Source organism: Oncorhynchus keta, chromosome 22 (assembly GCF_023373465.1).
Source record: "Oncorhynchus keta strain PuntledgeMale-10-30-2019 chromosome 22, Oket_V2, whole genome shotgun sequence".
Classification (NCBI taxonomy): Eukaryota; Metazoa; Chordata; class Actinopteri; order Salmoniformes; family Salmonidae; genus Oncorhynchus; species Oncorhynchus keta.
The window spans coordinates 15,713,856-15,728,921 of record NC_068442.1 but is presented as its reverse complement, the minus strand read 5'-3'; the positions used below and the strand labels follow the sequence as shown (position 1 = coordinate 15,728,921).

General features: G+C 41.6%; 1 protein-coding gene and 1 non-coding gene across 3 annotated transcripts in view; both read left to right on the top strand.

The window, feature by feature from the left end:
- The first annotated feature begins 32 nt into the window (after positions 1 to 32).
- trnar-acg (transfer RNA arginine (anticodon ACG)) lies at positions 33 to 105 on the top strand. The gene has a single exon. It is a non-coding gene; the product is annotated as a tRNA-Arg (tRNA).
- Positions 106 to 11,408: 11,303 nt separating this feature from the next.
- LOC118401110 (F-box only protein 31) overlaps positions 11,409 to 15,066 on the top strand; it is a 28,605-nt gene continuing 24,947 nt past the window's right edge. Inside the window, exons 1-2 of one of the 2 annotated variants that reach the window (XM_035798349.2) lie at positions 11,409 to 11,926; positions 13,699 to 13,770. In XM_035798349.2, coding sequence (XP_035654242.1) covers positions 11,545 to 11,926; positions 13,699 to 13,770 — 454 coding nt within the window. In that variant the 5' untranslated portion in view covers positions 11,409 to 11,544. The remainder of the gene's footprint in view (positions 11,927 to 13,698; positions 13,771 to 15,066) is intronic. The other variant, XM_035798350.2, reaches the window with a different exon arrangement.

Sequence of the window (15,066 nt, the reverse complement as noted above, 5' to 3'; positions counted from 1 at the left end):
TTAAATAGGCGTAGGTAATACCGGACGGCTGTGGGCCAGTGGCGCAATGGATAACGCGTCTGACTACGGATCAGAAGATTCTAGGTTCGACTCCTGGCTGGCTCGAATTTTTCCATCCATCAAGGTTCAATTAATTTAGACAAGTTATATCATGCAACACGTGCGTGTATATATAGATATATTGACTTTTTTCTTCCATGTCGGTTAATTTAATTTAGACACAAGTTATATCGCACGTGTTGCATGATAAAACATATATATACATTGAGAAGTCCCGTATGTAATGCTGCATTCGTAATTAAGTGGACATTTACCACCATTGCTTCAGAGGACTCTAGATCAGGGATCATCAACTAGATTCAGCCGTGGGACGGTTTTTTTTCTTGAGCGGATGGTCAGGGCCCGGAACATAATTACAAATAATTTGTAGACTGAAAATTGACAACAAGTAGCTCAAACAGATATAACATTAGACTAAAAGATAATAATTGCAAACCTTGCTTACGTTTGTATACGATCACATACAGTGCATTCGGAAAGTATTCAGAGTTCTTCCCTTTTTCCACATTTTGTTAAGTTACAGCCTTATTCTAAAATGTATTCAAATATGTTTTTATTTATCATCAATATACACACAATACCCCATAAAGACAAAGCGAAAACAATTTGTTAGAAATGTTTGCAAATTTATTAAAAAATAAACAGAAATACCTTATTTACATAAGTATTCAGACCCTTTGCTATGAGACTCGAAATTGAGCTCAGGTGCATCCTGCAAGCCCGGCCCTCCCATTAGGCAAGATTAGTGGCGACACTTGAATTTGGGGCGGCATTTTGACAATTGACTGCCGCCCTCCGGCGCCCCTGATCGACTACTACACCGCCCGCGGCATTCCAGCCACCAGCTCATAACGTTGATGCAGTTCCCGCCCCCACCCCATTTCCGCTTCTCTCGAAATTCACTCCCACTATTCTTGGTAGCGATGGTGATGTGTGTGTTTATATGGGATTATCCAATTTGTGAAACATTCATAAAAGTGAATCTACCAGTTAAATGATTGTGTTTTTCTTTTATGTTTGTGTGTGAGGAAGATGATTAGTGATTGAGGCAGTAGCCTAACCTAGCCTGTTAACGTTAGCTAGCTATTACTAGTGAATATCATTTTAGCTATAAGTAATCTTTAGAGATTTGAAACAATTTGCTACCATGTCTAAGAGAAAAAAACTACCAGAAAGCGAATATAACATTTTTTTAAAACTACGACAAAAGAGGCACAATCTCTAAACCAAAGAAATTCGCTGGTGAAATTTCTCAGCATGCAGCAATTTCCATCAGCCGGTGTGGGGAATTACAAGTCTACGAGGACAGGGATGGAATCAGGGACTGGAAGAATCTGTGCCACCTCTTCAGCTCGCATGAGAAGTCGCATGACCCCCTAAACCGTTTGTAGAGATTGAATGAGCTGGAGATCAGGCTGGTGTCGAAGCAAACTCAAATTATTTGATTTCAGGACCGTGGACAGCTACCCGAGAGAAAACATCTCTGACTGCAATGCAAGGAAAAGATGCCACTCTAGGTGTTGACGAAATAAATTAATTCGATATGTAAATTAACGAAATTCGTTAAGGTAGGGTAATTAGCATAAAGCTTAATTTACACTGCTCCAGCAAAACGAGGCCCACCATGCATTTATGAGAGCACTTGTTTCCAAAGCTCAAACGATCTTACTCTGTTTTACAGTGTACATTAATATTAAAATATATGTTAAATATGTTATATAAAAGTGTTATTTTTATTATAATTGTAACAATTATGTGGTCGTGCCATGTGTGATAACAGGTGTGATATTATTAATAAGAAACTCGTTTTCCTACTATAGGTAGTAGGTTGCATAGTGATAGCAACAGTGTAACTCTCCCATGCAGGGGTTAAAGTAAAAGTCCTTTCTGCCTGGTAAGGGACCTCCTATATGTGCACGTGTGCACCAACATTTTTTTTATGGGCAGAAACATATACAATTGGAGCATATTTCTTCATCTTGGTAAGTGGTAAGCCTACCTGTTTGACAGACACAATTATCCTATCCATAGATGTAGGTATAGCCAAATACTCCAGTATGGTCACATGCACTGATTAAATACCTCCTTGTCTGGGAAGGGCTTGGTGTGTTTGACTAAAACCAGGGCTCGAATTGAGTGAGGGTACAACATACCATTTGTTAAAGAAAAAGGCAAAAAGGATATCTATTGTTTGCTTTATATTTTGAAATAAATACATAAAACGTATCCAGATTATATCAATGCATAAATCGGCGAGTTAATGGCGCCATCATTCTTAAATGGAAGAAGTTTGGAACCACCAAGGCTCTTTCTAGAGCTGGCAAAACTGAGCAATCGGGGGAGAAGGGCCTTGGTCAGGGAGGTGAGCAAGAACCCTATGGCCACATTGACAGAGCTCCACAGTTCGTCTGTGGAGATGGGAGAACCTTCCAGGAGGACATCCCGCTCTGCAGTACTCCACCAATCATGCCCTTATGGTAGAATGGCCAGACGGAAGCCACTCCTCACCAAAAGGCACCTAAAGCACTCTCAGACCATGACAAACAAGATTCTCTGGTCTGATGAAACCAAGATTGAACTCTTTGGCCTGAATGCCAAGCGTCATGTTTGGAGGAATCCTGGCACCATCCCTACGGTGAAGCATGGTGATGGTAGCATTTCTTTCCAGCAACAAGGACTGGGCGACTAGACAAGATCGAGGGATAGGTGAACGGAGCAAAGTACAGAGATGGGGTATTGTGTGTAGATTGATGAGGATTATTATTTTTTTAAATACATTTTAGAATAAGGCTGTAACATAACAAAATGTGGAAAAGTCAAGAGGTCTGAATACTTTCTGAAAGCACTGGTTATCTTTCTTATTGTGCGTGGAAATTCTTTATGGGGGGGAATAAAATCACCCATGGGCTGCCAGTTGTGAAACTCTGTTCTAGATGGATAAAACCTGTTTTGACATGGATATCACCTTTCTTCTTCTTTAATGTCCATGGGTTATTGCCATTGAGGGCTTCACCATTTTAAAGTAATCAACTGGGTGGGACTTCCTATGGGTGAAGGCAGGATCACATGATTCCAGCCGGGCAATCAGAAGGGATCAGCCAATGAATTATACTCGCAAGCAAACATTCCATAACTGTAGATGGCTGTCATTTGCCATCCTTGGCTTTATACCTGTTCAAACAACACACTCTAGATGGCAGTATGCTCCCATTCAGGTTGTTTGAATAATAATAATAATATATGCCATTTAGCTGACGCTTTTATCCAAAGCGACTTACAGTCATGTGTGCATACATTCTACGTATGGGTGGTCCCGGGAATCGAACCCACTACCCTGGCGTAACAAGCGCCATGCTCTACCAACTGAGCCACAGAAGGACCAACTCATAGAAGTAGTAGAAGGGCAAAAAAATGTACTACTTCAAAATGGAGATTCCTTAATGGCGCTGCCTGTGCACTCACAGATTCTGTAAAGGGACATGTATAAATAATACATATATCTCATTCTCTACGTTTACCACATGACTGGGAAATATCTATTTGAACGGCTCTCCAACTGGTAATTACTAGTGGGAAACGTGTCTTTCATCCCTGAGCTCCAAGTGGGAGGTGGGAATTTACCAGTCATAAATAACAGTTGGATGCATTCACGTGATATGAACTTGTTGAGAAACGCCTAATCGACTAATGGACAACAAGCTGTGTAAACCATCAACTAAAAGTGCAGCTATCAGGCCTGTACACCAATTATAGTGTTCAAAAACCATATGAATAGACTACATTTTTAAAATTATGTTTTGTAATTGCATTTAATTGCAGAAAATGCTGTTATCAAGGTCATTTCGTTAGTAGATGAAGTCAGAGGTCACCATGTAGGAGAAGTCGGACCTCAAGAATGGTAAACACCTTTCCCACTAGTTAGGCCGCCTGGTCCTGGAAGTTCTTCCGCCCTACGCAAGACAAAAAACTGCTGCCCCTTCCTATCCCTGCTAATGCTAAACTATGTACAGCAGGGGTTGGCAATAGTTTTGGCCTTGGGACAATTTTCAACACATCTGGTTAGTAGGCTATATAATCAGTTCAATATCAATAACATAGCCTAATATATGATTATATTGATAAAATCACTAATGTTTCTATTAAATTCTTTTTTATATTTCTGTGTGTGTTGATTGGGGAAAACAGCTTGCAATCAAATGAAAATGTCAGGCTGAAACAGTCTTAAAAGACAGATGGATAATGAAAATAGAAGTTTCAGGGAAGAATGGACAGAGAAATTAGCATTCTTACCATATTTCTCCAATGTCAAACTAGAGTGTCTTGTTTGCAACACTGTTTGCAAATAATTACATCTTAGACATCTTTATGAATCTAAGCATGGCACTTTCGAAATGTACCTTTCCATCCAGACAGACACCTTTTCCCCCTTCTTTTTAAAAAACCTTTATTTAACTAGGCAAGTCAGTTCAGAACAAATTATTCTTATTTACAATGACAGCCTACCAAAAGGCAAAAGGCCTCCTGCAGGGATGGGGGCTGGGATTAAAAATAAAAAATATTGGACAAAACACACATCGCTACAAGAGAGACAACACAACACTACATAAAGAGAGACCTAAGACAACAACACAGTATCGCAGCAACATATGACAATACAGCATGTTAGCAACAGTACATGACAACAACATGGTAGCAACACAACATGACAGCAGCACAACATGGTGCCTCACAAAACATGGTACAAACATTATTGGACACAGACAACAGCACAAAGGCAAGAAGGTAGAGACAACAATACATCACACAAAGCAGCCACAACTGTCAGTAAGAGTGTCCATGATTTAGTGTTTGAAATGAAGAGATGTGTTGTTTGAGTGCAGCTCGTTCCAGTCGCTACCTGCAGCGAATTGAAAAGAGGAGCGACCCAGGGATGTGTGTGCTTTGGGGACCTTGAATTATACATTTCCATAGAGATGTGACATATTATTTAACGTGTATGTCAGACATTTCAAGATCCAGAGAAGAGGGTGTGTTTTACAGCTGTGTTTTAAAACATTTTCCAGAACTCAGCATGGTACTAGGAAAAGGGCTTTCAACAGCTCCTGGTATAAGGACAATCCATGGCTTGAATATTTTGTAAGTCAACATTTGACTTATTGTTTCGCCTGTAGGCATGTTTCTCTGCCCAATCTACCTGAATCTGCCTTCACATCAGTCAGGTTTTTGTAACTGGAAAAAGGTGCTGTTTAAAGATTCTGGGTTTAAGTTCCATTCGAAGGCAGAGCATCATATCAATGCTCTGTATGCTTGGAATCAGCATAAATGGACTATTGACAGCAACTCAATGTTAGATGTCAGAAATGAGGACCGGAAAAAGAAAGTGGAGGAAAACTGTACTTACTACTGTACTTATGGTTGATGACAGGTTAAGTCACCTCGTAATTCTCAGTGTTGAGTCAAGGAGGGCACGCTCCCTCAACATGGATGAGTTTGTGAAACATTTTGCCAGTTCTCACCATAACCGCAGACTTATGCAGTTTTAAATCTACCTAGGATAATTTGTCACTAAGGCGGTCCCTCTGATCATGATTCAAACCTGCACTGTGTACTAGCTAGTACACTGACATTCTAAAATTATAAATCCAAAGGGTATCATGTCACACAGTTTTAATTTGGTCTTGATTTGGCCAATTCCAAAACGTTTCTTTGCTATTAGTTAACATGATATATATGAGAATAATTTGATACTATATTGATGGGCACCAAAATTAATTATATTTTTGAAGCACATTTCTGCTTGATACCTGGTATGTCAAATTGCAGTGTGTTTTTTTGTAAATGTACTTTTTTGTAAATAAACTATGCAATTTATGCAACACAAAAATGCTATATTATCTCCTTGGTGCTTGAGATGTATTTTCTGAAAATATTTTGGATGTTCAACACTTATAGACCCAGATTATATGTTCATGAAAACAGAGTGACCTAAGTCTCTTCAGTATGTGAGTACAGCACAGTGTGTGAGTGAGAGAGAGAGAAAGAAATTGAGCTGCAGTTCCAAGGTAGAGACACTGACTATTCATAGTATGTTAAAGTATTCTAGTGAAGTAACCCTTTTGTACCACACTATCTGCCACATTGAAGAATTCTGGGGTTAAGTGAATTATCACTTCTACCTCTAATCAGCAATCATAGGATTCATTCATGCTCCTTAGATGCCAGGTTAGGGTTACACACTATTTTTGTGTCATGGTTTATGGACCGCCTGAAGTAACCTTGGCCACCCCCTGGCCACCCCATGTATAAAACTCTAGTTCCGCCACTGCCCTCATATTCTCCCCGTTGTCATACCCCTGCCCTCTCACATTGGCAATGCCATGTTCCTGTAGGTTCATGCTCTACAACATCCGCAGAGTACGACCCTGCCTCACACAGGAAGCGGCGCAGGTCCTAATCCAGGCACTTGTCATCTCCCGTCTGGATTACTGCAACTCGCTGTTGGCTGGGCTCCCTGCCTGTGCCATTAAACCCCTACAACTCATCCAGAACGCCGCAGCCCGTCTGGTGTTCAACCTTCCCAAGTTCTCTCACGTCACCCCGCTCCTCCGCTCTCTCCACTGGCTTCCAGTTGAAGCTCGCATCCGCTACAAGACCATGGTGCTTGCCTACGGAGCTGTGAGGGGAACGGCACCTCAGTACCTCCAGGCTCTGATCAGGCCCTACACCCAAACAAGGGCACTGCGTTCATCCACCTCTGGCCTGCTCGCCTCCCTACCACTGAGGAAGTACAGTTCCCGCTCAGCCCAGTCAAAACTGTTCGCTGCTCTGGCTCCCCAATGGTGGAACACACTCCCTCACGACGCCAGGACAGCGGAGTCAATCACCACCTTCCGGAGACACCTGAAACCCCACCTCTTTAAGGAATACCTAGGATAGGATAGGATAAAGTAATCCTTCTCACCCCCCCCCCCCTTAAAAGATTTAGATGCACTATTGTAAAGTGGCTGTTCCACTGGATGTCATAAGGTGAATGCACCAATTTGTAAGTCGCTCTGGATAAGAGCGTCTGCTAAATTACTTAAATGTAATGTAATGTAATGTTCCTGTAGTTTTGAGATGAGCAACTCGGTGATGCCTGCCCCTGTTGCATCAAGCAGTTCACTAAATTCCAGGAAGTGCTCTCTCCTACTCACTGGCCCATCATTCTCAGTTTAAACAAAACGCACCACCATGGTCCTCTGCTCTGTTTTGCTCGTCTGGTGTGCAGTCCAAAATTATAGAAACATATTTGGCTGCTTTTAGCTCACTGCACGCTGTCTGCTGGATATCAGTCTGCTGCCAGCATGGCAATGATTTCGTTCTGGATTATTTTACAGAGGTAGTGCTCATGTGTTTCTTTGGAGTACACTCTTCTTACATGCTCCTTCATGATTCCTTCAAAGATACCCAGGTTTTCCACAAACGTAATTATTATTATTATACATTTTGTAGCTGTCCATGGTCCTGCAATCAAAGCATCTGAGTTTGCTTGGACACCAGCCTGATCTCCAGCTCCTTCCACCTCTGGAAACTATCATGCAACTTCTCATGCGAGCTGAGGGGGTGGCACAGATTATTCCAGTCCCTGGTTCCATCCTTGACCAGCGCAGGTTTGCACGTGTGTGAAAAAAGTTTGCAGCAAAAACAGAAGGCTGCATCGTTTTGCTTGGAATAGACGAGCTATGGTCTCTCCACCCTCTCTCTGTTCGCCATGCTCCTATTGTAGTTGGCCACCTCATCTCTTGGGAAATATGTTGATATGGCCCAACCGGCACTAACATATCCCGTAAAGATCCATTCATATCTTATGGTCACTCACCGGGATCTTTTATATTTTTGTCTGGGATTTGGATTTAGCAGCAGCACAACTGTTATCGGGGACGTGGAGCAACGAATCTGAGTCCGGGTCCCAGATAGTAGCGTCTCCGGCTCCGCTAGCATTGTTTGGAAGTGTGGCTAGGCCTGGTGCGGCCACCTGTTCTTGTGCCCCCAGAGAGCTGTCATCATCGTTGGAAGTGGATGGCTGGACTCCTCCGGTTTACCCTCTTCGCTGCTTGAACCGGCGAACAGGGGCTCGTCAGTCTCTGCAATTGAATGGCCTGTTCTCGGAGACTTGTTGTTCTACACACCGGTTGATGGCCCTTACTGCATGTGTAGCCTAGTGGCAGCGTAGCCTAGTGGTTAGAGTGTTGGACTAGTAACCGGAAGGTTGCAAGTTCAAACCCCTGAGCTGACAAGGTACAAATCTGTCGTTCTGCCCCTGAACAGGCAGTTAACCCACTGTTCCCAGGCTGTCATTGAAAATAAGAATATGTTCTTAACTGACTTGCCTGGTTAAATAAAGGTAAAAAAAAAAAATAAAAAAAAATGCTGAGAAATTTCCTCCGTCTTTGGTTTAGAGATTATGCCTCTTTTCTCATTTGTTTTTTATATTCGCTTCCTGATAGTTTATGTCTCTTAGACATGGTAGCAAATTTGGTTGCAAATCAATTCAATTTCAATTTTAAAAAATTAACTGTAAATATTACACTTACAAAAGTTCCAAAAGAATAAAGACATTTCAAATGTCATATTATGAAAATATACAGTGTTGTAATGATGTGCAAATAGTTAAAGTACAAAATGCATAATAAATAAACATAAACATAAGTTTAATTTACAATGGTGTTTGTTCTTCACTGGTTGCCTTTTTCTTGAGGCAACAGGTCACAAATCTTGCTGCTGTGATTACACACCGTGGTATTACACCCAATAGATAAGGGAGTTTATCAAAATTGAATTTGTTTTCTAATTCTTTCTGGGACTGTGTAATCTGAGGGAAATATGTGTCTCTAATATAAAAATGGTAGGAGGTTAGGAAGTGCAGCTCAGTTTCCATCTCATTTTGTGGGAAGTGTGCACATAGCCTTTTCTTCTCTTGAGAGCCAGGTCTGCCTTCGGAGGCCTTTCCCAATAGCAAGGCTATGCTCACTGAGTCTCTACATAGTCAAAGATTTCCTCTCCCACTGTGTACTCTCTGTTTAGGGCCAAATAGTATTCTAGTTTGGTCATTTTTCTGTAAATTCTTTCCAATGTGTCAAGTAATTATCTTTTTGTTTTCTCATGATTTGGTTGGGTCTAATTGTGTTGATGTCCTGAGGCTCTGTGGGGTCTGTTTGTGTTTGTGGACAGAGCCCTAGGACCAGCTTGCTTAGGGGGCTCTTCTCCAGGTTTATTTCACTGTAGGTGATGGCTTTGTTATGGAAGGTTTGGGAATTGCTTCCTTTTAGGTGGTTGTAGAATTTAACAGCTCTTTTCTGGATTTTGATCATTAGCGGGTGTCGGCCTAATTCTGTATTATTTTGTGTTTTACGTTGTACGCAGAGGATATTTTTGCAGAATACTGTATGCAGAATTTCAGTTTGGTGTTTGTCCCATTTTGTGAATTCTTGGTTGGTGAGCAGACAACAGACCTCACAACCATAAAGGGCAATGGGTTCTGTAACTGATTCAAGTATTTTTAACCAGATCCTAATTGGTATGTCGAATTGTATGTTCCTTTTGATTATATAGAAGGCCCTTCTTGCCTTTTCTCTCAGATCGTTCACAGCTTTGTGGAAGTTACCTGTGGTTCTGATGTTTAGGCCAAGGTATGTATAGTTTTTTGTGTGCTCTAGGGCAAGTGTCTAGATGAAATTTGTATTCATGGTCCTGAGAACTGGACCTTTTTTGGAACACCATTATTTATGTCTTACTGAGATTTAGTGTCAGGACTCAGGTCTGACAGAATCTGTGCAGAAGATGTAGGTGCTGTTGTAGGCCCTCCTTGGTTGGTCAGCAGCAAACAGACATTTGATTTCAGATTCTAGTAGGGTGAGGCCAGGTGCATTTGTCTGTTCTAGTGCCCTCGCCAATTAGTTGATAGGGTGGGGCTTAAGCTGCATCCCTTTCTCACCCCCCAGCCCCGTGGAAAGAAATGTATGTGTTTTTTGCCCATTTTAACAGCACACTTGTTGTTTGTGTACATGGATTTTATAATGTCGTTTGTTTTTCTCTCAACACCACTTTCCATCAATTTGTATAGCAGTCCCTTGTGCCAAATTGTGTCAAAAGCTTTTTTGAAATCAACAAAGCATGAGTAGACTTTGCCTTTGTTTTGGTTTGTTTGTTTGTCAATTAAGGTGTGCAGGGTGAATACGTGGTCTGTTGTATGGTAATTTGGTAAAAAGCCAATTTGACATTTGCTCAGTACATTGTTTTCGCTGAGGAAATGTACGAGTCTGCGGTTAATGATAATGTAGAGGACGCATATCCCACAGTAGTTATTGGGGTCAAATTTGTTTCCACTTTTGTGGTTTGGGGTGATCAGTCCTTGGTTCCAAATATTGAGGAAGATGCCAGAACTGAGGATGATGTTAAAGAGTTTGAGTATAGCCAATTTGGAATTTGTGGTCTGTATATTTTATAATTTCATTCTCTATAGATTACTTTTAACTGAAATAATTTCCACTGGTAGCTGCTAACGTAAACAGGCTAGGTTAGGCTACTGCCTTAATCACGAATCGTTTACCTCACACAAACATTTAAAAACAATTACAATAGTTTAATTGGCAGATTCATTTTGATCAATGTTTCACAATTGGATAATCCCAAAAACACACACACATATCACCATTGCTACCAAGGATAGTGGGAGTGAACTTCGGAGAAGCAGGAATGGGAAGAGGGTGGGAACTGCATCAATTGCTATGAGCTGCGGGCAATGTAGTAGCCGATTAGGGGCGCTGGAGGAACCAATTGCCAAAATGACTCACAAAATTCAAGTGTGAATCTTGCCTAATGGGAGGACCGGCCTTGCCACTAGTAATTACCAGTTGGAGGGCCATTCAAATAGAGTATAATTCATTGGCTGATCCCTCCTGATATCCCGAATGGTATCATGTGATCCTTCCTTCAGCGATAGGAGGCCCACCAGTTGACTACTTTAAAATAGTGGATGCCCTCAATGACAATGTCCATGCCAAAACAGGTTTTTATCCATCTAGAGCAATGACTACTGTCACCAGGAAATGTCCCCCCATCGCAGGATCTTTCTGAGCCTGTGTTGGGACCTGATTGGAACAGAAAAGCAGGCTGATTTAGTTGAATTAAAATGTTATGGATAGTTTGTATGGATTCTTTTTTCTATATATATTATTATAATTGAACAATTTTAGCCCGCATTTCTTCCCTTTGGCATCTTTATTAACAACCTGTACAGTAGATGGCGGAATGCACCTATAATTGTTGCGAACGCCATTATACCAAAGACGAAGAAGAACACGTTGATTTTGCGTCACGTGTTTCCGCCCAAGCTCGCTTGGACAGTGAGATTGTCGATACTGCAGTTGTTGTGGTGCAGTAATGTCAAAGATTTGTATAACTAAACATTCTGTTGTAATGTTATCCCTTTGGTGACTACTGCGAATGGCTGTGTGTGCCAGGCTCTGTGGAGTGGGTCAGTCTCGGAGGTGCAGGCGGCGTCAGCGGCATAATCAACAGGATCAGGGAAGCGACTCCGATATGGACGAGGAGGAAGGGGAGCGGATTGTGGGTGAGATACAATCCGTCACCGGCGGCCCGGAAAACTCTGCTGCGGCAGGGCCGAGTGTGGCCCATGAAGCCACTGCTGACAGTGCAAGCACCGTACCACCGAACCCGCATTCCCTGTTGGATCTGCCCCCAGAGATTTTAGTGGAAGTATTCTCATCTCTCCCGGGCACGGAGTTACCAAACCTGGCCCTCGTCTGCAAGAAATTCAGGCAAATTCTCAACACGGAAACCATCTGGAGAAGGCGATGCACGGAGGGTAAATAATAGTGATCGCTCATTGTCATTTCAGATAGAAGAATCATTAATTCGCTGCTATCGTGTCCTATGCGAAGTGTGACGTTTTATCATACGGGAATTAATTGACAGTATTTGGTCCACAGGTTAGTCTATAGCATGGTTTCCCATCCTTGTTTCCCCATGGCCCCTTTTTCACATTTGATGTATTTTTTTATTTATTGAGATTGCTTATATTAAATACACCACCAACTTGATTTTGTTTTAATTTGAAGGACCAAGGATTTAAAAAGAAATGTAAGCTCATTTTCTGCAATTCTGAAAAAGCTGGCATTTGGAATTATGTTAAAATGGTCAAACTGTGGATCATTTAGCTATTTGGCTTTTAATTTTAGGACCCCTTTAGGTGTGTGTGTATATATACAGTGGGGCAAAAAAGTATTTAGTCAACCACCAATTGTGCAAGTTCTCCCACTTAAAAAGATGAGAGGCCTGTAGGCCTGTACACTTCAACTATGAGAGACAAAATGAGAGGAAAAAAATCCAGAAAATCACATTGTAGGATTTTTAATGAATTTATTTGCCAATTATGGTGGAAAATAAGTATTTGGTCACCTACAAAATATACATTTGGCTAAGGTATATGTAAACTTCCAACTTCAACTGTAGGTATGCATGTCAGCTTTGTCATCGGTTTTTCGACACCGATGTTTGCATGTTTAGCTAATATCATCCGATTCCGATATGAATTCCAATCAAGTTGTAGAAACCCCCCAATGGAAACAGAATTAACCTGAGCTCAATTTCAAGTCTCATAGCAAAGCGTCTAAATACTTATAAATATTTCTGTTTTTTATTTTTAATATATTTGCAAACATTTTTAAACCTGTTTTCACTTCGTCATTATGGGTTATTGTGTGTAGATTGATGAGGAAAACAATAATTTTAGAATAAGGCTGCATGGGCTACTTTCTGTCCATAACCTTGAAATTAAATAAGATAAAAATGAAATAGAAAGGTTTTATCAAACTGAAAACAAGTAAATCAAGTCTGAAATCTAATTGAAATTCAAATAAAAGTACATTACAAATTTTAAGAACCTTGTAGTTCACCAATGCACGTTTGCATGAGTCGTTTCTCAGTGAAAGCCATAGTTCTTGTGGGTACAAGACGCACCAGCCTGATATTGGCTCTGCCATTGGGACATCTGCCAAGTGGGAGCAGTAGTGTCCACTGGCATTTTTTCATTTGAGAGCAATGTGCATTCTAGTAGCTGAGTCATCATGTAAACATGGCGAGCAAGGCAGCTATGATATGTTCACTGTAGATACGCAGACCAGGGGTCCGAGCTTTGAGGTCTGGAATACTGCTGGTTTTCTGTTCTACCTGATGTCTTACACCCACCTGGTGTCCCATGTCCAAATCAGTCCTTGGTTAGAGGGGAATAATGAAAATCAGCAGTGGAACTGGTTGAGGTCCAGATTTAGAATTAGCCTAGTATACAATGTATCTTCCTTTATTCATAGTATCTAGTCCATTATTGGGTTAGCGTAGCTTTGGAATTTGGGATGTGCAAATTTCTCATATAAGCCTAGGCGGCCAGATCTGAATGTGCATTTATTGTCATGCCATCATGTATCATGCTTTTATTGTCATGCCAACTCCTCTATTTTGTTGTCATGCTAGTGAAGTTTGCTAAAGCACATGTAGCTTTGATGACTAGGCTACTGTCACAATCTGCCTTGGCCTTCATTGTCACATGCCTGTCTGTCGGTCTCTGTCTCTCTCCCAAAGAGTTTGGAATGAGGGAGGACCTGCGCAAGATGGAGGTGGTGGGTGTGTCCAGTCGGGAGCTCTATGCCAAACGTGAGTCTCTCTCTTTCTGAAAATATCAAACATTTTATTATCAGGACCAAGAGTTTTTCCTGACCTGATCAGGAAAAACTCTGGGCCATAGACAACAGTGGGCATCTTTACATTGGCTATTTGAACCAAGTCACACTAGTATCACTTGTGCATTGAAGGTCCGGGAATAATGTCACATATTGTCACTTTCTGCAAATCATCGATGACTCTGTTTCATCCTCTAAATTCCAGCATCTTGACTAGCTTCAACCTCATTTGGACAGAGGCTGCTGTTAAACACTTTCCAGTAGTTAGAAATAGTACCATTTGAGGCATTTTCTTGCCTTTGACACTTTGGGGATTAACTCAGTTGTTTGCTACTGTAGGGGTAACCTCAAGATGGCTTGTGGGAAATTGCTCTTTGTGGTGGAGAGATTGTGCTTACTTTGTTTTTGTGTCATGAAGTTGATGCTATCAGGTTTGGGGCTAGGTTGGTTCTAGGTTAGGTTGGTTGTAGTCACCACTAGAACCAACCTGCCATACCCAGACAGACTATATGGACAGATACCAGACCGACAGATAGAGAAATGACACTCGAACAGACTCATGCCACAATGACTAGCTGCTATGAAAGGCTGGTTATGGAACACATCAACTCCATTATCCCAGACACCCTAGACCCACCCCAACAGATCCATAAATGATGCACTCTCAATTGTACTCCATCCTCACCCACCTAATAAGAGGAATATCTATGTATTAGGACCCTGGGACTGAACACCACCCGATGACAGCCTACAGGGAGGAGTCAGTGACCTAGCAGTGTGGTGCCATGACAACAACCTCTACCTCAACATCAGTTAGACCAAGGAGCTGATCGTGGACTTAAGGAAACTGGGGGGGTGGCACGGACATTATTTGGAAAGGCACACACCTGTCTATGTCAGGTCCCACATTTGACAGTGCATGTCAGACTAAAAATCAAGCCATGAGGTCAAAATAATTTGTCCGTAGAGCTCTAAGATAGGATTGTGTCGAGGCACAGATCTAGGGAAGGATACCAAAAAATGTCAGCATCACTGAAGGTCCCCAAACACATTGAGTGTGGAGAACCATCCAGAAGGACAACCATCTCTGTAGCACTCCACCGATCAGGCCTTTATGGTAGAGTGACCAGATGGAAGTCACTCCTCAGTAAAAGATACATGACAGCTCGCTTCGAGTTTGCCAAAAGGCACCTAATGGACACTCAGACCATGAGAAACAAAATTCTCTGGTCTGATGAAACCAAGATTGAACTCGTTGGCCTGAATGCTA